This window comes from Sceloporus occidentalis, unplaced genomic scaffold (genome assembly GCF_023333645.1).
Source record: "Sceloporus occidentalis isolate IW3139 unplaced genomic scaffold, rSceOcc1.0.p SCAF_39, whole genome shotgun sequence".
Classification (NCBI taxonomy): domain Eukaryota; kingdom Metazoa; phylum Chordata; class Lepidosauria; order Squamata; family Phrynosomatidae; genus Sceloporus; species Sceloporus occidentalis.
In genome coordinates, this window is record NW_028317019.1 from 6,114,804 (window position 1) to 6,142,629 (window position 27,826).

At 43.9% G+C, this 27,826-nt stretch overlaps 1 protein-coding gene across 1 annotated transcript; it reads left to right on the forward strand.

Annotated features, from left to right (window-relative positions):
* On the forward strand, positions 1–24,906 carry LOC149290480 (uncharacterized). The gene is made up of 2 exons (XM_089489343.1): positions 1–115; positions 24,145–24,906. The coding sequence occupies exons 1-2, from the start codon at positions 1–3 to the stop codon at positions 24,870–24,872; spliced, it is 843 nt and encodes a 280-aa protein (XP_089345469.1). The 3' UTR covers positions 24,873–24,906.
* Positions 24,907–27,826: the final 2,920 nt, after the last annotated feature.

Here is a 27,826-nt window from a genome sequence, read left to right on the forward strand (position 1 = left end):
ATGTGGCTGCCCACCCCTGTCTTGGAGATGTCTTCAGGCTGTTTTAAGGCTCCTCCCTTGAGCCTTACCCTGACCAAAACAGGAGTCCAAGCCCCCTTCTCCAGCCTTTCCACTGGTGAGCGATTTGTTGCAAGCTCCTCCTAAGAGTAAATCGGCAAGAAAAAGTGGCGGCGAAGCCTTTGCTGCGGCGCCTCAGCTCGCAGCGGCTGACGCGGACGTGGTTGCCCAGGTACTTCCTCGGTCTGCAGCTTTCCTTCTTATTTTCTCCCTTGCTGCTAATTAGTTTCAGCCGAGTAAGGAATCCAGATGGGCCCCTCTGCCTTCTCCATCACCGGAGAATACTCTCAGCTGTCGGTATCTCAGCCCGACAGCTCCTTCCGCGAATAGCCAGACACACTTTGGAGACCTCTTAAAGTGTGTCCGTTTGCTCTGCCATGCCACCGGAAGCTCCTATATACCACCTTTTCAAAAAGATGAAAGCAGTTTACAAATGTACAATTACAAAATTTGTGTGTTTGTGTGTGTCAGTCATAGCAGGAGCATGAGGTATGTACCTCCTTCCTTTGCTTGCTAAAGCCACACAGAAATTGAGGTATGTACATTTCTGTGCAGTGTTTCTGAACAGATCTATTGTCAAAATCACAATTTCTTCACTTTTCCTTGTATATTTTTAAAAAAGATGTACATTGCTGAATATGTTGCACTTATACAACAAAAATCTATAAATGTATAGGTTTATGAGTGAAGATTGCATCCTGGATTATGCTCATTTTTGGGAAGACATATGTAAATTCATTTTATAAACCCAGTGAAACAAATACCTCACAAAGCTGTAGTAAACAACACATACACATAGTCCCCATAAAAGGGACTCACTGGCGCACTGTGTGTCTGGGGTCTGGAATCTCACTTCCACCTTCTGGGAAGACAATGCTGCCACAGTCTGAATTTGGGGCTTTATGCCTACAAAGCATGGGCTCGGTCTCTCAGCTGCAACCCTTCCACACAATCCTGGACTGAAGCATTTAAACAAAGGTCCTCTTTCAGCTCCAGGAATAAATACCTACTTTCAGTATAAAGACCCTGATTCCTGCAGCCTCAGAAAGGGCTCTCCTTCAGTCCTTTATGGCCGGAGCTTCCCTGGGTCAGAGGCCGTCTCCTCAGCCGTAGAGAAGGGTTGCTCTGAGTGCGAAGGAGGAGGAGGTCCAAGGGCTGAGGGAGGGAAGGCAATGGGGAAAGGTCAGTGCCAATGGCCACGGAGGGCAGAAGGTGACAATGCCTAGGAAACTCCTCTGAGTCCCAGCCATTCTAGGAATGAGTGGCAGGAGTGAGTCCAGGGGGCTGAGGGGGTCTCCTTTCCCAAAGGGGGAGGCAAGGACCGGTGAGACCCTCCCCAGCTAGGGCCCAAAGGGAGGGTCTCTTTCCCCACCTCTCTCTCCCAGCCCCCAAAGCCCAGCCTCCCCACTGGCCCTGGGTCGCTGCCTCCCTTGCTCAGACTCCCACAGACCCCTTCCTTCCTTCCTTCCTTCCTTCCTTCCTTCCTTTCTTCCTTCCCCCCAAAATGGAGGGCCAGAGGCAGAAAGGGACACAATGCCTTCCTTTTGGCCCACGGAGCCTGGCTTCCTTCTCTCTCTGGAGCCTCAGGAGAGAAAGAGAAGCCTCTGTTCAACTGAGGCCTCAGAGAAGGTTCCGGAACATTATTCCCCACAGTCACAAGAAGCACAAAATGGCTGCCAGAACACAAAATGTCAGCCTCTGCCTCAGCACTTGGCAGTTTGAGACCTTCAGGGAACCCAAAATGGAGGCTGAAGGGGCCTCAAAGTCGGAAGGGACCTCAAACAGGATTTCCAAACCTTAACAACACCTAAATATTTTCCTGATGCTATAATTTAGAGACTCCCTGAGGCAGTCTATACAAGTAACTCTTTATAAGTCTTTATAAATAAATAAAGTTTAGGAATAATAATAATAAGAAGGAACATTAACCAAGAGCTATTTCTCCCTGTGGCTTTTCCCTCTGAGGCCTCTGCGCATGCCCAGGAGCCCCTTCTTCTTCTTCTCCTTCTTCCTCTGAAGAATCCCCCAGCAGCCTTTCCTAAGCCTTCCTCCTCCTCTTCCTCAGGCCTTTCCTCTAAGCCTCCCTCCTCCTCCTCCTCCTCCTCCTCCTCCTCCTCCTCCTCCTCTTCAGGCCCTCCCTCTTAGCCTTCTCCTCCTCCTCCATCCCTTCCTTTAAGCCTGCCTCCTCAGACTCTTCCTCTAAGCCTTCCTCCTCCTCCTCCTCCTCTTATTCTAATCCTTCCTCCTCCTCAGTCCCTCCGTCTTAGCCTTCTCTTCCTCCTCCACCCTTTCCTCTAAGCCTTCCTCTTCCTTAGGCTCTTCCTCTAAGCCCTCCTGCTCTTCCTCCTCCTCAGGTCCTTCCTATAAATGCCCTCCTCCTCCTCCTCCGGCCGTTCCTCTAAACTTTCCTCCCCCTCCTCGTCCTCAGGCCCTTCCTCTAATCGTTCCTCCTCCTCACAAAATGGCTGGGTCTGCCTGAGTAGTAAATACTCCAAGGAGATATCTATTATAGATAACTAAATATAACTGAAATATAAGTCATACAAGATATCAAGAGTCTTGCAGGTACAATATTTGTAAGTATATAATATTCAATTCATACAAGCTATTAAACAAATAAATAGACCTAAGCATCCAATTCTGAGACTAACTTCCAAGATCCGCTCTTTAACTCTCTCTCTCGATCTCCAACCGACACAATTCCCCCAACTGTCTCTTGGTCTCTCAGGCCTTATATCTCCTTCTCACGGAAGCTTCCAGAAGAACCTTTATCTTGCTCTCTGATTGGTCAAGAGAGCCTTCCATAGCAGTGATGTCACTCTGCATTTGCATAAACCTCCATTTACTGCCCCCCGTTGGCCACTTTCAAGAAGAGGAGGAGTTTCAGTTTCTCTATTTAGTTCTTTGTGAGCAGCAGAGTGTCAGAGGGAGAAAGACAGAAAGAAGCAGAGTGACAAGGCCTGGAACCACTAGGCTTCACTGCTGCCCTGAGCTCTGGCTGGGCCTGGCTTGGGTCTCCTGCTGCTGCTGGTGCTTTCCTTTGGCCACTGCCATTAAGAAGGGGAGGAAGGAGGCCCAGCAGTCCTTCTAGGCATTGGCCCACTCTCTCTGAAGGTGGGAGAGTGGGGCTCCCCAAAGGGATTTCAATGCTTTTAATGGTGGCTCTCGCGCTGTAGCAAAGATGATGATGATGATGATATCAGGCCTCGGGAGGATGGAGCTGCCGCCAGACCTTAATCATCATTAATGCCACCATCGCTGGGCGTTCTTGTCCTGCACCACTGTAATGGCCATGGCTCAGTGCTATGGAACTCTGGGAATGTTCTTTTGGTTTGGCATTTTAGGTGTTGTTAAGGTTTGGAAATCCTGTTTGAGGACCTTCTGACTTTGGGGCCCTTTAGTCCTCCATTTTGGGTTCCCTGAAGGCCTCAAACTGCCAACTGCCAAGCGCTGAGACAGAGGCAGCCATCTTGTGTTCTGGCAACCATTTTGTGTTCCAGAGGCCATTTTGTGTGCTGCTTGTGACTGTGGGGAAGAATGTTCTGGAACCTTCTCTGAGCCTCAGTTGAACAGAGGCCTCTCTTTCTCTCCTGAGGCTCCAGAGTCAGAAGGAGGCCAGGCTCCTTGGGCCAAAAGGAAGGAAGTGTGTCTCTTTTCTGAGAGGGGTTTCTTATTACACAGCTCTGCTCTTTCTGGGGAACATGGGTTTTAAAAGGGATCAGAAATAGGAGGATAGTTTTAATACAAGCCTTTTTCTTCTTCTTCTTCACAAACATAGGGCTTTGGCTTCTAAGAGGAGGCTAGTCCCCAAGAAGGCCAAAAGTGGCTCATTTGGGAGGTTTTAAAAGTCTCCCCAGTTTCCTTATTAAGAGATCTTCAGGCAAGAAGGAAGGAGAGAGACCAGAATAACTCATATTACTAAGAATGAAACAAACAAACATAGAAACAAACAAGAACAACAAAAATAAGGATTAGACACTAAGACAAACTACTTATTTTTTTTAAAGGAAAACTATTATTAGGAGGGTAAAAAGATGAATTGAGTGCTTCTATCCTTTTAAAACCGACTCATGCTGTATCCGCACTTCAGAAATAATCCAGTTCGAAACCGCATTAACTCTCCTAGCTCCAGCCTATGGAATCCTGAGATTTGTAGTTCATTGTGGCATCAGCTATCTGTCACAGAAGGCTAAGTGTCCCAAAGGTAAAGTCCCAGGATTCCATAGCACTGAAAGGTTTCAGCGGTGTCAAAGTGCTTTATTTCTATAGTGTGGATGCAGCCTTCTTGGAAAGGGGCTGATCTGCGGAAAAGCACTGGTAAACTCTGGAGGTTTCAGCACATTATTTATTTATTTATTTATTTATTTATGGGGCACTCATTTCACATCTAGCTACAGAGACATAACCAGGGCCCTCTCCAATTCCCCATCCCCTAATCCCCCACCACTCTAAGAAGGCATGGAGTATCTGTTGTGTAGGGGAGCTGCAGTGAATCTATGCTAGGTCCAGGGGCTTTGTTTGGTGCAGAGGGAGGGAGGGAATGCCCACCTCTGCATCGGCCCAAAGGAGGCATGTGTCACCTGTGTATGTCACCAGCAGGATGCTGTTCTGTGTGTCTTTGAATGCTGCAGGGTTTCTTGCCAAGCCAATCCTAACCCTGGTCTCTTTTCTCAGGAACATCTTCTCGGCCTCCTTGTACACGGCTTTGAGGCCTTTCTTGCTGGAAGTGACCAAGTGCAGGGCCACCAGGACCCCCTGCGCACCTGATGGCTGACACAGAGGCCAAGCAGAGGGAGTTGGGCGCCAACAGAAAGAGGCTGCTGAGATACAACAGCTCTTTGGTAAGTTGCCATCCTGACTATTCATTTCATCTGTGTCACTGCTGGGCTGGCTCATGAAAGCAAGCGGAGAACATACTGTCCCAGTTTAGCAGAGAGAGTCCTGGTCAATCCTCTGTCACCTTATTTTTTCAGGGGCCTTGAAAATGTCCTATTTCTCTCTCTTCCTCCCACTTTCCCCCTTGTCCTCAGGTCAAGTTCAAAAGATATGTGCACCCCATCAACGCAAAAGAGGGGAGAGGGGAGGAGAGAAGGGAGCAGGGTCTTGCCCTTGCCAGGAGTCGGAGCCAAAAGCTTACTGCTGGACACACACCTTCCTCGCTTATGTGATCTGTATCATTAAGAGCTTTGGCCATCTTGATCCCCTTCTGGGGTTGCTTGTCCACATGTGTCTTCCTTTCCCAATCTGTGAAATGCTGGGTGATATGGAAGAATATCTCTGGACTTAAATTGAGGGTGGGCCCAGTGGCCCTCAATCCCAGAGTACTCCCCAGAACATCTTTTAAAAAATGAAATTTGCCTCTCAAATTAGGTGAGACATGGCTAAGTGCACTATAATTCATTGGTGACTAAATGTACTATACATGTTGGGATAGTCAGTATCTCAATCAATCAGTAATATCCCAGAAATGGCCTAAATTGTATTCTTCATTATATTGTATATTATATTGAAAGGATACAAGACAAACTGGATCTCAAAGGCAGTAGCTTTTTGCTTGCTTGCAGAATTTAAAGTTTATTTCCTGGACTGAATTTTAAAGTGTTGAAATAATATTTGCAATGCACTATGTGCTTTCCTCCCCTTTTGCTTAGTCACTCTCTGGATGAGGGCTATTTTCTGTTGCAGGTGACCTTTGCGGATGTGGCAATATATTTCACCGAGGAGGAATGGAAACTGTTGACACAAAAGCAGAAATTTATGTACAGTTCTGTAATGATGGAGAATTACGAGAATGTGGCCTCTGTGGGTAAGGAACCTGAATCCATTGCCCTTCCTGTGAAGACTGAGGGCCCTTTCATAATTCACTGTCAGAGCGATATGATTCCACTTCAGAATTATAGAATCAAAGAGTTGAAATAGACCACAAGGACCATCCGGTTCAATCTTCTGCCATGCAAGAATACACATTCAAAGCACCCCCGAGATATGGCTATCCAGCCTCTGTTTAAAGAAAGAGACTCCACCAAACTCTGAGGGAGTGTATTCCATTATTGAAGAGCTCTTACTGTCAGGAAGTTCCTCCTAAAGTTTAAGTGAAATCTCTTGTCCCTGTGGCTTGCATCTATTGTTCCATGTCCTTTTCTGTGGAGTAGCAGAAAGCAAGCCTGTTCCATCCTGCATATGACATCTCTTCAAATATTTGAACAGGGCTGTCATATCGACTCTTAACCTTCTCTATTCAAAGCTAAACATACCCAGCTCCCTAAGTCATTCCTCAGAGAGCATGGTTTCCAGACCAGTTACCATTTTGGTTTCCTTCCTCTGGACATGCTCCAGCTTCTCAACATCTGTTTGAATTGTGGTGCCCAGAACTGGACATAGGATCATTGCAAGTGAGCCCTGACCAAAACAGAATAGAGTGGCACTATTACTTCCCTTGATCTTGACACTATACTCCTAATAATACAGCCTAGGATCACATTGGCTTTTTTAGCTGCTGCATCACACTGTTGACACATGTTCAACTTGTACTCTACTACCATTCCTAGTTCCCTTTCACACGTAATTTAATTGCCATAACAACTTCCTGTGGAATCTTGGAATGTCTAGTTTTAGTGAGGCAATATTGTTCTCCACTTTGTAAGGATTCTAAATATCCAATCGTAAATTGCCAATTCTGGAATGTTGTGGGAAGGATCTATGGAGATTAATGCTTTTTGCCCCTAAATGGTCCTCAGCCCATTCCTGAGCAAATTTCCTGGCTTTTGTAGCCCCTCTTCCAGCCTTTTTTGGCTCTGGAGAGGCTTCATGGGAAAAAGGCCTCCTTTGGCCCTGCAATGGATCAGAGAGGGCCCAACAGTGGCAAAATGGCCTCCACTTCCACAAAGGGATGCTGTGGGATATTGAGGGGCAAAACATTAGGCCATATTTTTATTTTATTTTTTAAATTTTATTAATAACAGACATCACATTACAAACATTGCAAGCACATAAACAAACGTACATGAAAAATTGGTTTCAATACCAAACCACAAGACAAAACAAACATTAAAAAATAACAACTATGTAAATCTAAAACATTATACTATTTAATTCTAATATATATCATGGCTTCCTCAAAGTAAATTCATATTTTACATTACTAACCATATCATATCTCCTAGGTATACATCTTCAAATAAAAAGTTTTTTACTTCAAAATTTTTTAGGCATTCCCATTCCCTTTTTATCTTTTCCTTATCCAGATCCTTTAGCAATGCAGTCAATATATCCATCTCCATTGCTTCTTCTAATTTATTTATCCACTCATCTTCTGTTGGAATTCTTTTCGCTTTCCAGGAACTAGCATAAACAATTCTAGCTATTGTAACCATATATAAAATAATACGTCTATATTTTTCCCACTTCTTTTTCTAATAATCATTTTTCTAATATTATTTTTAATTAATAAAAATAATAAAGGACCAAATGGTAATGTTATTCCTAACATGTTTGACATCAAAGTGTGTATTTTCCCCCAGTATTTCCCCGCTTCTGTACGCTTCCACCAAAGGTGGTAAAAAGTTCCTCTTTGTTTACTGCATTTCCAACAACTACTAATTCCATTCTTGTACATTTTGCTTAGTTTATCTGGGGATATATACCAGCAATACATCATTTTAATATAATTTTCTTGATGATTTTGGCAAAGTGTGAAAGAATTAGTATCATGCCAAGATTTTTCCCATAGGTCAATTTTTATTGTATTTTTTGTGTCCTTTGCCCATTTTATCATACAATGCTTCACACTTTCCTGTTCCAAATTCCTTTGCTTCAGTAATTTGTAATATTTTGAACTATGTCCGCATTTATCATCAAAGATTATAGCATCCATTTCATTTTTCTTATCTGTAAGACCATGCTCTTTTTTTAATCAATTTTATATCTTTCAAACATTTGTCTAAACAGAAAGCAATTCTTATTAATCTTGTTCTCTATCCCATTGCTAGGTTTCATTATTAAATAATTTTTTCTGTTGTTAACAGGTCCCTGTATGTTAACTATTTCTGACCCTCCATTTTTGTTCTTCTATAGAAAGCTTCTTGAATAGAGACCCATGATGGTATCTGACTATAAAATTGTTTTTTAACTTTAACCCCTACTCTAAACAATGAATTTCTTGTAAAGTGATGGCAAAAATCTGTATTAGCTTTCATTTTGTCATGCCACAAGAAGGCATGATATCCAAACCTTTTTGTGTTTTCCATTTCTAATAACTTATCTCTTAATAATATCCATTCTTCGATCCACTGTAAACAGACTGTATAATCATACAATTATTTCATATTTTTAGGTGACACAATGTGGGATTGTGACACCCCCCCCCCCCATCCCCAACAGTAATCCATCCCAGTCTTGAAGATGTCTTAAAGCTGTTTCAAGGCTCCTCTCTGGCATTTGACCCTCACCAAAATTGGAAGCCAGGTCCCAGCCCCCTTGTTCTGCCTTTCCTAATACATTATTTGTATATTGTATATCCTGCCTTTCTCAACAAATGGGCCTCAAAGTGTCCCTTTTATGCCTCACACACACTCTGTGTTTCTGTCCGTGATAGAGAGATGGAGGGAATGTGAAAAATAGAAAGGGAGGGGAGAGATGCTGAAGGTGAAATGCTGAAGCAGTGCAGATGGGCAAGAGGGAAGGTTGGAGAGAGGAGGGAGAAAGGGAAGGGGACCAGGCCTCTGGGAGCCAGGAGCAAAGCCAGGATCACTTAGCTCTGTGCGGATAGGAAGGGACCTCTGGGAAGGGCCAGGAGGGAGGCCTTGGGGATTGGGAGGCAGCCACCAACCTGACAGATTTTAAGAATTGGATTGAGTGAACTGGTGAGAACATGGCTCAGGCCCTTGTTTTCAGGGATATTAAGGCGCTCCATATAGCAGTTATCAGCAATGTCTATGAAGAGAGGAAAGGTGACACAAAAATTCCTTTTTCTATAATGTTTTTGTCCAAACTGAGTTTGCTTAGGTCCATGGTTGTTTCCAGAGGCCCTTTGTTATCCCAAATGCTGGCATTTGGGTAGGACACCCGCAAGTGCAATGCTTTTAGGGGAATTTAGTACTTAGCTGAAAAGAGAGATATAGTTTGGTTGGGGCAAGAGTGACCTCGGGATTCAGCCCAACTATACCAGGCCCAGAAGCACACAGAACTCCAAATGCATTTGAAATAGGTTTTTATATTTTATTTAGGGGAAAAGCAAAACACACACACACACACACACACACACGTAAGCATTCACACATATGCAGAAGAACTAGACAACAATTGGGAGTGGTCAAGAGATGTAAGACTTTCATAATGGTAATACTTTACTTAGGCGGATCTCGATTCCAATTGCTGAGGGTTCAAAATGGGAAGAGAAGTCAGGAGCTCCTGTGACAAATGGGGTTGGCGAGAGCACTGAGATTCTTAACCATGTAAACCAACAGACTGTCTGTCTGTAATTGGACTGACGTCAAAGAACAGCCATCCAGGGCAGATATTTATACTGTAATTGTTGCTTGAGGGCAGAAACCGAGTGTTCAAAAAGGTTTAAATCGATTTAGAATGTTTCCTGGGGGGAAAAATGGTCTGAAACCAAATTGAATGCAAGGGGTGCTTGGTACAAATATCTTAGAAAAAAAGGATTAGCACACTGGCTCTCAGATCCATCTTGGCTATGAAATCCAATCGCGTTGAAAAGCCAATACAGTGGTCCCCCGGGTTACGAAATTAATTCGTTCCGCTGCCGCTTTCGTAACCCGGAAGGCTTTCGCAAGCCGAATTGCCATAGGCGCTAATGGGGAAAAGCCGCGATTTGGTGCGAAATAGCGCCGAAAAGCACCAAAAGTTTTTTCGTAACCCGAAAAAACTTTCGTAACGCGGAACAGTTTTTTTAATAGGATTTTTTTCGTAACCCGGAAATTTCGTATCCTGGCGCATTCGTATCCCGGGGTACCACTGTATACAGCACAATCTGAGGGTGACGCTCCCAGATACAGTGCAACAATAACATAGCAGAGTACAGAAGCCAATGTCCAGATATAGATATTAGCAATGCACTGACCACTTTCCACACTGAAAAATAAGTCAAAAACACAGTTGATTTCATTGAAATCCTTGGAGAATTTCTCTCTTTAGTTGCAAAATAATACAAATATTTGCAAGCTCTCCTCTCCGACTTCCATCAATTTCACCATCTCTTGTACATACAACTCCAGTGCAATCCACACCAATCCGTATGTGAGCTGCATACTGTATTGATTGTGAGTCATCTCCTGGTGCCAAACAGCATGAAGGAACCTCTGCAGTTAGCTTGCATCATGTCTTGGCTCTGACTCGGGACTCAATGGCAGTCTCACAGGATATAATGACACCTGTCAATCAAAGTATTTTTGCACATGGTTAATAGAATATTTTTGCAACAGTCCTTTGACTATCTGCTTCCACTGATTCCCTCAAGGCAGTCCCCATTCTTTGCTAGCTCCTATGAGTAAGAATACGATCAGTACATGGATTTAGGGGCATAAGCAGCAGGGTCATGCTTGGGTTACTTACAGCAACTTTCTTAATTTCATCTCTAATAAGGAGGGGTTAATGAGGGCTAAATTGTGGGGTAACACCCTCCTCTCTTAACTCTGATTTTCAGTCTTATCTGTCATTGTCGTTCTTTACAGAAAAACATTTGAATCATGAGAGAGTCCACACAGGAGCAAAGCCATACAAATGCCAGCATTGTGGGAAAAGGTTTTCTTGGAGGTCACACCTAGTGACACATCAGAGAGTCCACACAGGAGAGAAGCCATACAAATGCCAGCATTGTGGGAAAGGTTTTTCTTCAAAGTCAGACCTAGTGACACATCAGAGAGTCCACACAGGAGCGAAGCCATACAAATGCCAGCATTGTGGGAAAGGCTTTTCTCGGAAGTCAATCCTAGTGACACATCAGAGAGTCCACACAGGAGAGAAGCCATACAAATGCCAGCATTGTGGGAAAGGTTTTTCTTCAAAGTCAGACCTAGTGACACATCAGAGAGTCCACACAGGAGCGAAGCCATACAAATGCCAGCATTGTGGGAAAGGCTTTTCTCGGAAGTCAATCCTAGTGACACATCAGAGAGTCCACACAGGAGAGAAGCCATACAAATGTCAGCATTGTGGGAAATGTTTTCCTTGGAACTCAAGCCTAGTGACACATCAGAGAGTCCACACAGGAGCGAAGCCATACAAATGCCAGCATTGTGGGAAAAGGTTTTCTCGGAGGTCACGCCTAGTGACACATCAGAGAGTCCACACAGGAGAGAAGCCATACAAATGTCAGCATTGTGGGAAATGTTTTCCTTGGAACTCAAGCCTAGTGACACATCAGAGAGTCCACACAGGAGAGAAGCCATACAAATGCCAGCATTGTGGGAAAGGTTTTTCTTCAAAGTCAGACCTAGTGACACATCAGAGAGTCCACACAGGAGCGAAGCCATACAAATGCCAGCATTGTGGGAAAGGCTTTTCTCGGAGGTCACACCTAGTGACACATCAGAGAGTCCACACAGGAGAGAAGCCATACAAATGTCAGCATTGTGGGAAATGTTTTCCTTGGAACTCAAGCCTAGTGACACATCAGAGAGGCCACACAGGAGAGAAGCCATACAAATGCCAGCATTGTGGGAAATGTTTTTCTTCAAAGTCACACCTAGTGACACATCAGAGAGTCCACAAAGGAGAGAAGCCTCACAAATGCCAGCATTGTGGGAAATGTTTTGCCTACAAGTCAGTCCTTGTCATGCACCGAAGAGTCCACACAGAAGAGAAGCCATACAAATGCCAGCATTGTGGGAAATGTTTTTCTTCAAAGTCACACCTAGTGACACATCAGAGAGTCCACAAAGGAGAGAAGCCTCACAAATGCCAGCATTGTGGGAAATGTTTTGCCTACAAGTCAGTCCTTGTCATGCACCGAAGAGTCCACACAGAAGAGAAGCCATACAAATGCCAGCATTGTGGAAAATGTTTTTCTCGGACGTCAAGCCTAGTGACACACCAGAGAGTCCACACAGGAGAGAAGCCACACAAATCCCAACAGTGAACTAATATTCTTTTTGTCAATAAGGAATATAAAAAATATATTTTCATTCAAGTGGTGCTAAGGAAAGGCCTTTGTGATTTTGTTTGTAAGCTTTGTCTATCTATATGTCTATGTTTTAAGGTTGTATTTTGTTAAGTTTGGGTTTTTATTGGTAACAGTATATGTAGATAATTACTTTGGGTTGTAAATTGTGGGTCGTGGTATTGGTTAGGTAGTTGGGGGGCTGGGAGTTGTTATATATGAGTTATGGGAATGATAGCTTTTGGAATTTGTGGGATGTTGGCTGAAGAAATTTGGAGTCCGGTATTAAAAGACAGGGCTAGTTTGTGGGAATGGCAAAGGGGGCCTTGTTACCTGAGGGGCATAGACTGTGAGAATTGGAGGTGGGGGCTACATTTGGAAGAGTGTGATATTTTAGGTTTGGGGGTTTTAATATATTGTTTGGATTGGAGTGGGCAGTTCTGGATTAAAAACTGAATTTCTATGTTTTCTCAATAAAGTTCTTTGGTATTTCAACACACTGGACTCTTTGATGCACTGAAGTTCTGAATTTGCCCAAACTGAACCTTTCTTCTCTACTCAGTCCTCAGCTCCATTGCCCAGCAGAGGCAAATACACACACAAACATACAGGATACACAGAGAGAGCTATATTTCCAAATCAGAGCCTTCCTTTCCTGACTTTCCCTCCTGAGTCCAGCTCTGCACCTTGGGCTCCATTGCGGTCTCTTCAAAGGAAGAAAGGAGGGAAGGAAGGGGAGGCCGCTGACCCCCCGGCGCATACCTTCCTTTCCCGCAAAGGCCGCCAGCGGAATAAGTAACAGCAGCTTTGCCCTGGCAATCCCTGCGCATGCTGAGGAGGGGCCTTTGGGGGCATCTGTTCATGCGCAGTCTCAGCCCCTGAAGCCATTGCTGCCCTCACAGTCTGTTCTGAGGGAGGGAGGAAAGTGGGGAGAACCCTTGTTGATTCAGAGGAATGGCTGGAGCATCTTCTGGGGGACACTTGGGGGTTATTAGAAGGAAGGAAGCCCCTCTTCTCCCTCCAAAGAAAGGCAGGGGTCCTGCCAGGCCTCCTGTCCCTCTTTCCTTCCCTGCCCCCTCCTCGGGAGATTCCTTAGGGCCCAGGTGTTTGGGGGGTTATTATGTTAAAAGGGGGCAGAGGGGACCCTTGAAGAGAGCTCCCTCCCTCCTGGAAATTGGGGCAGAGGAGAGACCTTTCTGATGCCTCATTTGGAGAAGGGTTTTGTGCCAAATAGAAAGCATCACACAGGATAGGGTTCAATAGCATTGGAAGCAACATTTTTTTTTGGGGGGGGGGGGGGAGAAAAGTTTTCTCTGGAGTCCTGGGGGACGGGGGTCTGGGGTGGGGGAGAAGAGCTAAAATCTAGGCCAAAGCCAAGAGAAGGGAGACAGAAGATCTCAAAGCTCTGGCAATCCCCTGGCAACCTGGGAACTAGGTTTAGAGGCTCACAGGATCTGGATTGGGCAACCCCCCTCACATACTTACCTTTTCCTTCACAACAACCCTGCAGAGGAGGACCAAGAGAGAGACCCACAGCCCGAGAAACCCCCCCCCCCCGGTTCTGGGAGCATAGTGAAAGGGCATTAGAGCCCCTTGAAGGGATGTTATTATTATTATTTCTTTATATTCCGCCTTTTCTCAAAGGAATAAAAGTGGATTACAGTAATAAAATAACATACAATTTCAGAAATGCAATTAAAATTCCAAAACCCCAACCCTTCTACCAATTATAAAAACAAGTTTTTTCAGGCAAGAAATGGGTCATTTTCTGAAGGTGAGAGGGGAGGGCAGGAACAACACATGAATAACAATTTCCATAATAGTAAAGATTGCAAGGGTAAGGGTCAGGGGGAGGGGGAGGCAAGTCAATAGATCTAATCTAGTCTGGAAAGGCCTGCCAGAATAGATCATCTTAATAGCCTTCCTAAAGGCTTCCAAGGTGGAAATATGACAGATCTCATCCGGAGGTCGTTCCAGAGCCTGGGAGCGGCTGATGAGAAGGACCTCTGGGTCACTGCTGAAAGTCTGGTCTTCTTGAGTTGTAGCAGGTTCTTCCCAGAGGACCTGAGTCTGCGGTGGATTGTATGGGAGGAAGCTCTCCCTCAAGTAGTCAGGACCCAAGCCATGGAGAGCTTTACGGGTTAAAACCAATACTTTGTATCTTGTCAGGAAACTAATGGGCAGCGAGTGGAGGGATTTAAGAACCGTTGTAATGTGGGCAGTTCTAGAAGTGCCCATAACCAACTTGGCTGCCATATTCTGTACCAATTGAAGTTTCCAAACTTGGCACAAGGGTAGCCCCATGTAGAGTGAGTTACAGAAGTCTAGCCGAGAGGTGACCAGCGCATGTACTACTGTTTCAAAGTCTCCCTGCTCCAGGAAGCGGCGCAGTTGGCATATCAGCCGAAGCTGATAACAAGTGCTCCTGACCTTTGCATCCACCTGAGCTGTCAGATGAAGTGATGAACCCAGGAGCACTCCCAAACTGCAGACAGAGCCTTTCAGGGGAAGTGTGACCCCATCCAGAACTGGCTGACATAACTCCATTCCCAGATTAAGGTCCCTCTTACAAGTACCTCCGTTTTACCTGGATTCCATTTGACTATGTTGGGATAGTAGGGTGAATGGAAGGGGAGATAGATATTTGTCAGGCTCCTAATTGCAGCCCCTCTTGCAACACAAAAGGCAGTACTTTGAAAAAGGAAGAGCTTGTATTGAAAATAAATGCAATAGAAGTGACTTTTTTGTCAGTAATGAAAGTATAAACATATCACTTTTATAACCATATCAATTAACCCCACCCCATTAACCAATAAAGCTAATTAATTGGATAGCCTGTTCCCGCACAGTGTTCTCCCATCCAGGATTCATGATTAACTCTCTCTCTCTCCCTCTCCCTCTCTCTCTCTCTCTCTCTCTCTCTCTCTCTCTCTATATATATATATATATATATATATTATGAAACCCCATCAATCCCAATGTAATATGATACCATATGAAAATATAATAAGCACAAACCCATAACAACATAAAATAATATAAAACTACCAGTAACTCTCTATGTTCCTCCTCCTTTTACAGAGACCAGTCTTTTAAAATCAAGTCTCTGTTACAAGGATGATTTCCACACATTCCAACCCTAGGAAAGAAGCACATTCTTTAGCCATGATCTCCCTACCTCTTTATAGTATCTTCTATTAAAGCACATAATAAAACATATTATTTTAACCCACCAGAAATACCATCTATCTTAACTCTAATTTAAACCTAAACCTATAACCCTTATGGCATGAATCCCTAAATGAATAAATGAATAAATGCATGAATAAAGAGATTAATGACATATTGCGACCTCAGACTGATGCTCCTTGCCTGCAGCAATAAGAAGCGATCATTGTGAATTTAGGCTAATGCTGCTCACCTGAAGGTTTGAGACTTGACCATTGCAACCTGAGACTGATGCTTCTTGCTTGAAACATTGAAACTGGCCAATTGTGATCTCAGGCTGATTCTTGTTGCCTGAGAGATTGAGACTGGCGCATTGTGACTTCAGTCTGATGCTCCTTGGATGAAGGATTGAGACGGTACTATTGTGACTTCAGGATGGTGCTCTTTACCTGAAGGACTGAGACTGGCCCATTGCAACCTCAGGCTGATGCTCCTTGCCTGAAAGGTTGAGACCGTAGAACTGTCACTTCAAACTGGTGCTATATACCTGAAGGATTGGGACTAGCCCATTGCGTGTCAGTGTATAAGTGTCATAAACATTAAAAATATTAGGGTTTGATTATTAGAGATAAAGTAAGAGTTATAGTTGTAGTTCATAGCAAGTAGTGTAGAGTGATGGGTTATAGAAAGCATGTAGTGGGAAATGTTAGAAAGACAGATGATTAAGGAGGGCGTTTGGAAAGAGGGATGGGGTTGCAGCTGGAGACTGGTTCTCAAGGAGGAGTGAAGCTGGCTTGGGAACACCGCTCTTCAAGGTGAGGCTGTCTGGGAGAAGGGAAGGGAAGTAGAGACAACCTTGGTATCTATGCACCCTCCCCTTGTGTTGCTTTAGCTTGAGAATTGGGGTCTGGCTTAGGGAGGGGTTGAGCAAGTTCCTTTGGACTTCAGACTTTGCAAAAATGTGTTAATGGATGTTTCTGCCTGGATTCATCAATAAAGCTTCTTTAGTTTCAAATGGGTTTTATTTTTTGAGCACAGGACTGACTCCAGATCTCACATTGCAACTTCAGGCTGATGCCCTTTGCTTGAGAGATAGAGACTGTCCATTGTGACCTCAGTCGGATGCTCCTTGCCTGAAGCATTGAGACGGGATTATTGTGATCTCACCCTGAGGTTCCTTGCCTGAAAGACTTAGATGAGACTATTATGACTTCAGGCTGGTGCTCTTTACCCGAAGCATTGAGACTGTCCAAATTGTGCTCTCAGGCTGATGCTCCTTGCATGAAGGATTGAGACAGGACTATTGTGACTTCGCAAAGATGCTTCTTTCCTGAAGCATTGAGACTGGCCCACTGTGACTTCAGTCTGATGCTGTTGCCTGAAAGATGGAGACGGGACTATTGTGACTTAAAGTTGGTGCCTCTTACCTGCAGGAATGAGATGGGACTATTGTCATTTGAGACTGGTGCTTCATACCTGGAGGATTGATACTGACCCATTATGACCTCAAGCTGACGCTCATTGCCTGAGAGTGAGACTGGCGCAGTGTAACTTAAGTCTGATGGTCCTTGCCTGAACAATAGAGACTGTCATATTGTGACCTCAGGCTGATGCTCCTTTACTGATGGATTGAGACCAAACTATTGTTAGTTCAGGAAGATGTTCTTTCCTGAAGGATTGAGACTGTCCCATTGTGATCTCAGGCTAATGCTCCTTGCCTAAAGCATTGAGACTGTGCATTCAAGCTGATGCTCCTTGGTTGAAGGATTTAGACTATCCCATTGTGACTTCAGGCTGATGCTTCTTTCCCGAAAGACTGGGGATGGCTCATTGTGACCTCAGGCTGATTCTTGTTGCCTGAGAGGTTGTGACTTCAGGCTGCTCCTTCCTTACCTGAACACATGAGACTGGCCCATTGCTATCTCAGACTGATGCTCCTTTTCTGAAGGACTGACACTAACTCATTGTGACTTTGGGCTGATGTTCCTTCCCTGAAGGATTAAGAAGGGCTTATTGACTTCAGGCAGGTGTTCCTTACCTGAAGGATTGAGCCTGGCCCATAGCGACCTCAGGGTTATGATCCTTGCCTGAAGGATTGATACTGTCCCATTGTGATCTCAGCCTGAGGCACCTTTCCTGAAAGATTGTGATGGGACTATTATGAGTTCAGACTGATGCTCCTTGCCTGAAGGATTGAGACTGGCCCATTGTGATCCTTACCTGAAGCATTGAGATTGTCACATTGTTATCTCAAAGACATCCAGTCCAACCCCCTTCTGCCATGAAGAAAATCTCAATCAAAGCATATCTGACAGATGGCCATCCAGACTCTGTTTAAAGGCCTCCAAAGAAGGAGACTCCGTTATTCTCTATTGAGGAAGTGTGTTCCACTGTCAAACAGCCCTTTCTGTCAAGAAGTTCCTCCTAATGTTGAGCTGGAATCTCTTTTCCTGGAGCTTGCATCCATTGTTCTGGGTTCTCTTCTCTGGAGCAGCAGAAAACAAGCTAGCTGCCTTCTCAGTATGACATCCCTTCAAATATTTAAACAGGGCTTTCATATCACCTCTTAACCTTCTCTTCTCCAGGCTAAACATCCCCAGCTCCCTAAGTCTCCCCATTTTGGTGGCTCTCCTCTGGACATACTTCAAACTTGTGAACGTTGATCCTGTCCTCTGGGGTATTAGCTACTCCTCCTAGTTTGGTGTGATCTGCAAATTTGATAAACATGTCCTCTATTAAAGCAGGGCTGCACAAGTTGTGGCCCAACAAAGGATCAAAAGCGAACGACTCAACAGAACGGAAATACAGAGTAATCATATTAATTCCCCAATAACTAAACAAGAGGTAGAAAGAGTAATACAAGATTTAAAAGGATTTACATCTCCTGGGCCAGATGAATTTGCATCTATATTTTATAAAACCTTTAAAAATGAACTGAGTGAGCATTTGACTAAAAATTACAATGAAATATTGGATAATAAAATAATCCCAGAAACATGGAAACTATCTGAAATTATATCAATACTTAAACCCAATAAAGATCCAGCCAATTCTGAATCTTATCATCCGATCACATTAAGCAATCAAGATTATAAAATTATTATGAGAATCCTAGCCAAGAGATTAAAAAGAATATTTACCTACTTTAATTAAAGAAGAACAATATGGATTTGAGGAAGGCAGATATATTTATGAACCGATAAGGAATATATTTAATATACTACATCATGCCAAACAATACAAAAACAAATTAGCTTTGATAAAACTAGATGTTTACAAAGCATTCGATTCAATAAATCATGAATATCTATATAAAATCTGTAGGGATTTTGGATTACGGAAAAGGTTTAGTGAAACCCTCAAAGAAATATATAATGATATAGAAGCACAAATCATGATAAATGGAGATAAATCAAGAAAATCTAAAATGAAAAGTGGAGTAAGGCAAGGTTGCCCTCTTTCCCCTTTATTACTTATATTAGCAATGGAAGCGTTTGCAAATATGATTCGGGATCAGAAGAGATAAAGGGATATGAAATAGATAAAGAAGAGATGAAGTTGGATTCATTTGCAGATGATGATCCTCTGTTAATGACACAGAAACCGAATGAAGCTGTAAGCAAGTTATTGGAAATATTTCAGACATTTGAAAACATTTCTGGGCTTAATATTAATTAATATTAATTAATATTAATTAATATTTAATATGGATAAATCAGAGATAATGTTTATGAATACGAATTGGCCGGAACAAAAAGAAACTCAAATTGTGTCAGGATTGAAATTGGGGATTAAAAATGTGAGATATTTAGGTGTAAATTTACCAATTAAGATAGATAATATTGTACAAGGTAATTATAATCAATTAAGGGGGGAAATTAATAATCAGATTTCTAAATGGACAAGTAAAAATGGGGAAATGTTAACAAAAATTAGAATGTTTAAAACGATGGTATTACCGAAGTTTTTGTATTTATTTCAAATGATCCCAGAAATAATGTCTACTAAAATTTTAAAGAAATAGGAAAGGTCAATATTAAAATGGATATCAGGGAACAAAAAACCAGACTATCTAAGGCGTTATTATATGAGCATCAAAGTAATGGAGGATGGGGAGCTCCATCCCTGGAATGATATTTTGAGGCGGTTCAATGGCTAAGAATGATAGAGGCAGAATAGAACCATGATATAAAGTGGGTTGAATTAGAAAGACAGAGCAATCAAATGGAAAATGTCTCTGTCTTTCAGGGGAAAATATGGGGGAGATATGAATTTTAAACATGAGGAGACTCTGAGGGGCTGCCATTGGCTGGAATCCCAGTCCCTCCCACCATCCCTGGCCCTGATTGGCTGGAATCCCAGTCCTTCCCACCATCCCTGGCTATCTTGTGTTCTGGCATCCATTTTGTGTTCCAGTGGCCATTTTGTTCCAGAACCTTCTCTGAGTCTCAGTTGAACAGAGGCCTCTTTTTCTCTCCTGAGACTCCAGAGTCAGAAGGAGGCCAGGCTCTTTGGGCCAAAAGGAAGGAAGTGTGTCCCTTTGTGTGTCTTTTGTGCCTCTTTTCTGAGAGGGTTTTCTTATTACACAGCTCTGCTCCTTCTGGGGAACATGGGTTTCAAAAGGGATCAGAAATGGGGAGGATAGTTTTAATACAAGCCTTATTCTTCTTCTTCACAAACATTGGGCTTTGGCTTCTAAGAGGAGGATAGTCCCCCAAAAAAGGCCAAAAGTAGCTCCTTTGGGAGGTTTTAAAAGTATCCCTAGTTTCCTTATTAAGAGATTTTCAGGGAAGAAGGAAGGATCCAAACCAGAATAACTCATATTACCAAAAACATACAAACAAACAACAACAACAACAAAGATAAGGATTAGAAACTAAAAAAACCTACTTATTTTTTTAAAGGAAATCCATTATTAGGAGGGTAAAAACAAGAATTGGATGCTTCTACCATTATAAAACCAGCTCACGCTGTATCTCCACTGCAGAAATAATCCAATTCGAAACCGCATTAACTCTCCTGGCTCCATCCTGTGGAATCCTGGGATTTGTAGTTTGTTGTGGCATGAGAGCTCTCTGGCAGAGAAGGCTAAGTGTCCAAAAGTAAAATCCCAGGATTCCATAGCACTGAGTATTTAAAGCGGTTTGAGAGTGCCTTGTTTCTAAAGTGCGGATGCAGCCTTCTTGGGAAAGGGGCTGATGCTGGAGAAAATCACTGGGCACCTCTGGAGGTTTCAGCAAACGATATATTTATATGGGCGGGATACACACCGCCATATAGTACGTATTGTATACATACTAGGGTTAGGAAGGGGCGGTGCTTCCACACACCCCTAACCCTAGTACGTATACAATAAGTACAAGATGGCGGCGCCCCTTCCACATGGGCGCCGCCATCTTTACGTACTGGACGCATAGCGTTCAGACGTGTCGCGGCGCCTATGATGTCGCGAATGCGCCAGTGGCACTTCGCGACGTCATCAGTGCGCCGCAAGAAGAAGCTCCGAAATGCAGCTTCTTTTTTGCTCCGTGCGGGAGTCGCGCGGTTTGGCTGCTGCAGCTCCCACGCGGAGCAAATGGCGCCGGCGGGGAAGCACCGCAAAGTGGCAGTTTGTATCCCGCCTTAGTTATTTCTTTAGGATGCACTCATTTCACATTTAGCTACGGGTAAATAACCAGCACCCTCTCCAGTTCCTCATCCCCTTATCCCCCACCACTCTAATAATGCATGGAGTATCTGTTGTGTAGGGGAGCTGCAGTGAGTCTATGCTAGGTCCAGGAGGCTTTGTTTGGTGCAGAGGGAGGAAGGGGATTCCCACCTCGGCATCAGCCCAAAGGAGGCATATGTTACCTGCATATGTCACCAGCAGAATGCTGTTCTCTGTGTCTTTGAATGCTGCAGGGTTTCTTGCCAAACCAATCCTAACCCTGGTCCCTTTTCTCAGGAACATCATCCCGGACTCCTTTTACACAACTTTGAGCCTTTCTTTCTGGAAGTGACCAAGTGCAAGACCACCAGGACCCCAGCCCACCTGATGGCCAACACAAAGGCCAAGCGGAGGGAGTTGGGCTCCAAGACAAAGAGGTTTCCAAGGTACAACAGCTCTTTGGTAAGTTGCCATCCTGACTCTTAATTTCATCTGTGTCTGGGCCGGCTCATGAAAGCAAGCGGAGAATATACTGTCCCAGTTTGGCAGAGAGAGTCCTGGTTTATCCTCTGTCACCTCATTTTTTCAGGGGCTACTCCTCTTCCAACTATCCACCTTCTCCTCAGGTCAGCTCATTTGCTGCAAAATGTATTCCATGTTGAAAAGAGTGTGCATCCTATCCACTCAAAAGAGGGGAGAGGGGAGGAGAGAAGGGGGCAGGGTCTTGCCCTTGCCAGGAGTCGGAGGCACAAGCAAACTGCTGTACCCTTCCTTGCTTGTGTGATCTTTATCATTAACAACTTTGGCCATCTTGATCCCCTTTTGGTGTTGCTTGTGTCTTGCTTTCCCAGTCTGTGAAATGCTGGGGGATATGGAAGAATATCTCTGGACCTAAATTGAGGGTGGGCCCACTGGCCCTCAAGCCCAGAGTACTCCCCAGAACTTATTTTTAAAAATGAAATTTGCCTCTGAAATTAGGTAAGATATGGATAAATGCACTATAATTCATTGGTGCCTAAATGTACTATACATGTTGGGATAGTCAGTATCTTAATCAATCAATAATATTCCAGAAATAGCATACACTATATTGTTTATCATATTGTATATTATATTCAAAGGATTCGAGACAAACTGGATCTCAAAGGATGGAGCTTTTTGCTTGCTTGCAAATTTAAGGTGTATTTCCTGGACTGATTTCTGCAGTGTTGAAATAATATTTGCAATGCACCATGTGCTTTCCTCCCCTATTGTCACTCTCTGGATAAGGGCTATTTTCTGTTGCAGGTGACCTTTGCGGATGTGGCGATATATTTCACCAAAGAGGAATGGAAACTGTTGACAAAAAAGCAGAAACTGATGTACAGTAATGTGATGATGGAGAATTATGAGAATGTGGCTTCTGTGGGTAAGGAACCTGAATCCATTGCACTTCCTGTTAAGACTGAGGGCCCTTTCATAATTCACTGTCAGAGCACTATGATTCCACTTTAAAATTATAGAATCAAAGAGTTGAAATAGACCACAAGGACCATCCGGTTCAATCTTCTGCCATTCAGGAACAGACATTCAAAGCATCCCCAAGAGATGGCTATCCAGCCTCTGTTTAAAGACCTCCAAAGAAAGAGACTCCACCAAACTCTGAGGGAGTATATTCCACTGTTGGAGCCCTTACTCTCAGGAAGTTCCTCCTAAAGTTTAAGTGGAATCTCTTGTCCCTGTGGCTTGCATCCATTGTTCCATGTCCTTTTCTCTGGAGTAGCAGAAAGCAAGCCTGATCCATCCAGAATATGACATCTTTTCAAATATTTGAACAGGGCTGTCATATCCACTCTTAACCTTCTCTTCTCCAAGCTAAACATACCCAGTTCCCTAAGTCATTCCTCAGAGAGCATGGTTTCCAGACCGTTCACCATTTTGGTTTCCTTCCTCTGGACATGCTCCAGCTTCCCGACATCTGTTTGAATTGTGGTGCCTAGAACTGGGCACAGGATTATTGCAAGTGAGACCTGAACAAAATAGAATAGAGTGGCACTATTACTTCCTTTGATCTTGACACTATACTCCTATTGATACAGGCTAGGATCAAATTGGCCTTTTTAGCTGCTGCATCACAATGTTGACACATGTTCAACTTGTGCTCTACTACCATTCCTAGTTCCCTTTCACACGTAATTTAATTGTCATAACAACTTCCTGCGGAATCTTGGAATTTCTAGTTTTAGTGAGGCACTATTGTTCTCCACTTTGTAAGGATTCTAAATATTCAATCCTAAACTGCCAATTCTGGAATGTTGTGGGACGCAAGCGCTATGCTTTTAGGGGAGTTTGGTACTTAGCTCAGTAGAGCGAAATAGTTTTACTGGGGCAATAGTGACCTCTGGACTCAGCCAATCTATAGCAGTTCCTGAATCAAACAGATCTTCAGTGGGATTTGAAATAGGTTTTTGTGTTTTATTTAGGGGGAAAGCAAAACACACAGACACATACATAGAAGTGTTCACGCACACACGCAAGAACTAGGTAACAAAGGTGGAGTGGTGAATAGATGTAAGGCTTTGATAATGATGATACGTTATCTATCCAGATCTTTATTCCAATTGTTGAGGATTTGAAATAAGGAGAGATCAGTAGTTCCCATGACAATTGGGGTTGGTGAGTGCATTGAGGTGTTTAGCCATGAAAACAAACAGAGTGTCTATCTGTAACTGGACTGACACCGAAGAACAGCAAGTCGGGGCTGATATTTATACTGAAATTGAAGGGACCTCTGCATTTAGCTTCCATCATGCCTTGGGCTCTGACTCAGGACTCTATGGCCGTCTCACAGGATATGATGCCACCTGTCAATCAAAGTATTTTTGTACATGTTTAATTGAATATTTTTTTTCAATAGTCCTTTGACTATCTTCTTCCACTGATTCCCTCAAGACAGTTCCCATACGGTCTCTTCTTTGCTAGCTCCTAGGAGTAAGAATGCAACTGTTCAATGGATTTAGGGGCATAAGCAGCAGGGTTAGGCTTGGCTTACTCACAGCAACTGTATTAATTTAATCTCTAAGAAGGAGGGGTTAATGAGGGCTAAATCATGTGGTAACACCCTCCTCTGTTAAGTCTCATTTTCAGTCTCATCTGTAATTGTCCTTCTTAACAGAAAAACATTTGAGTCATGAGAGAGTCCACACAGGAAAAAGGTCACATAAATGCCAGCATTGTGGGAAACATTTTGCTTACAAGTCAATCCTAGTCATGCATCAGAGAGTCCACACAGGAGAGAAGCCATACAAATGCCAGCATTGTGGGAAAGGTTTTTCTCAGAAGTCAATCCTAATGATACATCAGAGAGTCCACACAGGAGAGAAGTCACATAAATGCCAGCATTGTGGGAAATGTTTTTCTCAGAAGTCAGACCTAGTGACACATCAGAGAGTCCACACAGGAGAGAAGCCATACAAATGCCAGCATTGTGGGAAACGTTTTTCTTGGAAGTCAAACCTAGTGGTGCATCACAGATTCCACACTGGAGAGAAGCCATACAAATGCCAGCATTGTGGGAAATGTTTTTTTACGAAGTCATACCTAGTGACACATCTGAGAATCCACACAGGAGAGAAGCCATACAAATGCCAGCAATGTGGGAAAGGTTTTTCTCAGAAGTCACACCTAGTGGCACATCAGAGAGTCCACACTGGAGACAAGCCATACAAATGCCAGCATTGTAGGAAATGTTTTTCTCAGAAGTCACACCTAGTGGCACATCAGAGAGTCCACACTGGAGACAAGCCATACAAATGCCAGCATTGTGGGAAATGTTTTTCTCGGAGGTCAGTCCTAGTGAAACATCAGAGAGTCCACAGAGGAGAGAAGCCACACAAATCCTAACATTATATTTGTCAATAACGAATACAAAAATTATATTTTCAATCCAGCAGTGCAAAGAAAAGGCCCTTATGATCTTATTTGTAAAATTTGTCTGCCAATATGTCTCTATGTTTTCAAGTTGGATTTTGTTAAGTTTAGGTTTTAATTGCCAATAGTATAGATAAGTGCTTTGGGTTGTCAATTTGGCTGGGGATTGTGGGTTGTGGTATAGGTTAGGTAGATGGGAGGTTGGGATTTATTGCAGCTGGTTAGAATAGTTATGGGAATTATAGCTTTTGCAATGTGTGGGATTTTGGCTTAAGAAAGGTGGGGGCAGGTATTAAGAGAAAGGGCTAGTTTCTGGGAATGGCAAAGGGGGCCTTGATACCTGTGGGGCATAGACTGTGGGAATTGGAGGTGGGGGCTAGGATTGGAGGAGGGTCATGTTTTTGGTTTTAGGGGTTTTAATGTATTGTTTGGATTGGAGTGATCAGTTCTGGCTTAAACACTGAATTTCTATGTGTTCTCAATAAAGTTCTTTACTGTTTCAACACACTGGACTTTGATGCACAGAATTTCTGAATTTGCCCAAAACTGACCCTTTCTTCTCTCCTCAGTTCTCATCTCCATTCCCAGCCATAAGAACAGCACAGGCACAAACATACAGGATACACGGAGAGAGCTATATTTCCAAAGCAGAGCCTTCCTTTCCTGCCTTTCCCTCCTGAGTCCAGCACTGCACCTTGGCCTCCATCGCAGTCTTCTCAAAGGAAGAAAGGAGGGAAGGAAGGGGAATCTACTGAACCCCGGCGCATACCTTCCTTTCCCACAAAGGCCGCCAGCGAAATAAGCAGCAGCATCTAGGACCTGGCAATTCCTGTGCATGCTGAAGAAGGGCCTTTGGGACTATATGCGCCAGCACAGTCTCAGCCCCAGAAGCCATTTTTGCCCTCACAGTCTGTTCTGAGGGAGGGAGAGAAGTGGGGAGAGCCCTTGTTCATTCAGAGGAATGGCTGGAGGGGAGAAGCCCCTCTTCTCCCCCCAAAGAAAGGCAGGGGTCCTGCAAGGCCTCCTCTCCCTCTTTCTTTCCCTGCCCCCTCCTTGGTGGATTCATTGGGTCCCTGGTACTTGGGGAGTTATTATGAGACATGAAGGCCAGTGGGACCCTTGGAGAGAGGCATGGCCATGGAGGGGAGGGGGATCCAAGGGTAAAAAGGTCTTTGAGGAGCCCCCTCCCTCGTGGAAAGTGGGGCCGAGGAGAACCCCTCTCTTCTGATGCCTCATTTATGGAAGAGTTTTGTGCCAAATAGAAAGCACCGCACAGGATAGGATTCAATGACATTTTTCTTGGGGGGGGGAGTTTTCTCTGGAGTCTGGGGGAGGGGGCTCTGGGGGGGAGAGAAGAGCCAAAATCCTTTTGGCCAAAGCCAAGAGGAGGGAGACAGAGGGACCTCAAAACTCTGGCAATCCCTTGTCAACCTCGGAAATAGGCTTAGAGACCCACAGGATCCAGATTGGGCATCCTCCCTCACATACTTATCTTTTCCTTCACAACAACCCTGCAGAGGAGGACCAACAGAGAGACCCACAGCCCCAGAAACATCCCCCCCAGTTCTGGGAGCATACTGAAAGGGCTTTTGACCCCCTTGAAGAGATGTTGTTATTCTTATTCTTATTATTATTTATATTCCACCTTTTTTCAATGGAATCAAAGAGGATTACAGTAATAAAATAACATACAATTTAAGAAATACAATTAAAATTCCAAACCCCCAACCCTTCTCCCGATTATAAAAACATTAATCAACCCTTAAAAATCCTATTAAACAGCAAGAAAATTAAAAACTTTCATAACACAATACAGTAAAAAAGTTTTTTGGGGCAAGAAATGGGTCGTTTTCTGAAGGAGAGGTGAGAGGGCAGGAACGATATACATCAATAGCAATTTCCATCACACTAACGATGGCAAGGGTCAGGGTCAGGAGGAGGGGGAGGCAAGTCAATAGATCTCATCTAGTCTGGAAAGAGGTCCATCTTAATAGCCTTCCTAAAGGCTTCCATGGTGTTAATAGGACGGATCTCATCCGGAGGTCGTTCCAGAGTGAACCAACACCTTGGATCTTTCCCGGAAACTAATGGGCAGCCAGTGGAGGGATTTAAGAACCGGTGTAATGTGGGCAGTTCTAGAAGAGCCCATAAGCAACCTGGCTGCCATATTCTGTTCCAATTGAAGTTTCTGAACTTGGCACAAGGATAGCCCCATGTAGAGTGCGTTACAGAAGTCGTGACGAGAGGTCACCAGCACATGTACTACTGTTTCAAGGTCTCCCTGCTCCCTGTCCCATGTCTCCGAATGATCTCACCCAGCAGCTTCATGTAAATGTTGAATAGCATTGGGGACAGAATCACGCTTTGAGGGATGTCCGACTTGAGCTCCCTCTTGGACGAACAACTGTCCCCAAGTGACAGGAATCTGCCCGAGATGTAGGACCTGAACCACTGGAAAGCAGTGCCCCAATTCCCAACTCTTCCATATGTTCCAGAAGGATACCGTGGTCAATGGTATTGAAGGCCGCTGGGAGGCCTTCAATTTCACCAGCAGGGTCACACTTCCCCTTTTCAAAGAGCTGTCGATGCTCAGACAGAGGTCATCGACTAAGGTGACCATGGCCATCTCAACTCTGTAACCCTTCCTAAATCCAGTTTGAAATGGATGTAGAAAAATCCATTTCTTCCAAGACTGCTTGGAGTTGAATGGCGACTGCCCTCTCCATTACCTTGCCTAAGAATATTAAGATCCAAACTGGCCTGTAATTGTTTCTGTCCAGAGGGTCAAGGGAAGGCTTTTTGTAGAAGTGGTTTAACCACCGCCTCTTTGAAGCAAGATGGAAGACAGCCTTCCCTGAAAGATGCATTAGTTATATGTTTAGCAGCATCTTGATGGTATCTCCCCCTGGACGGCCAGCCAAGATGGG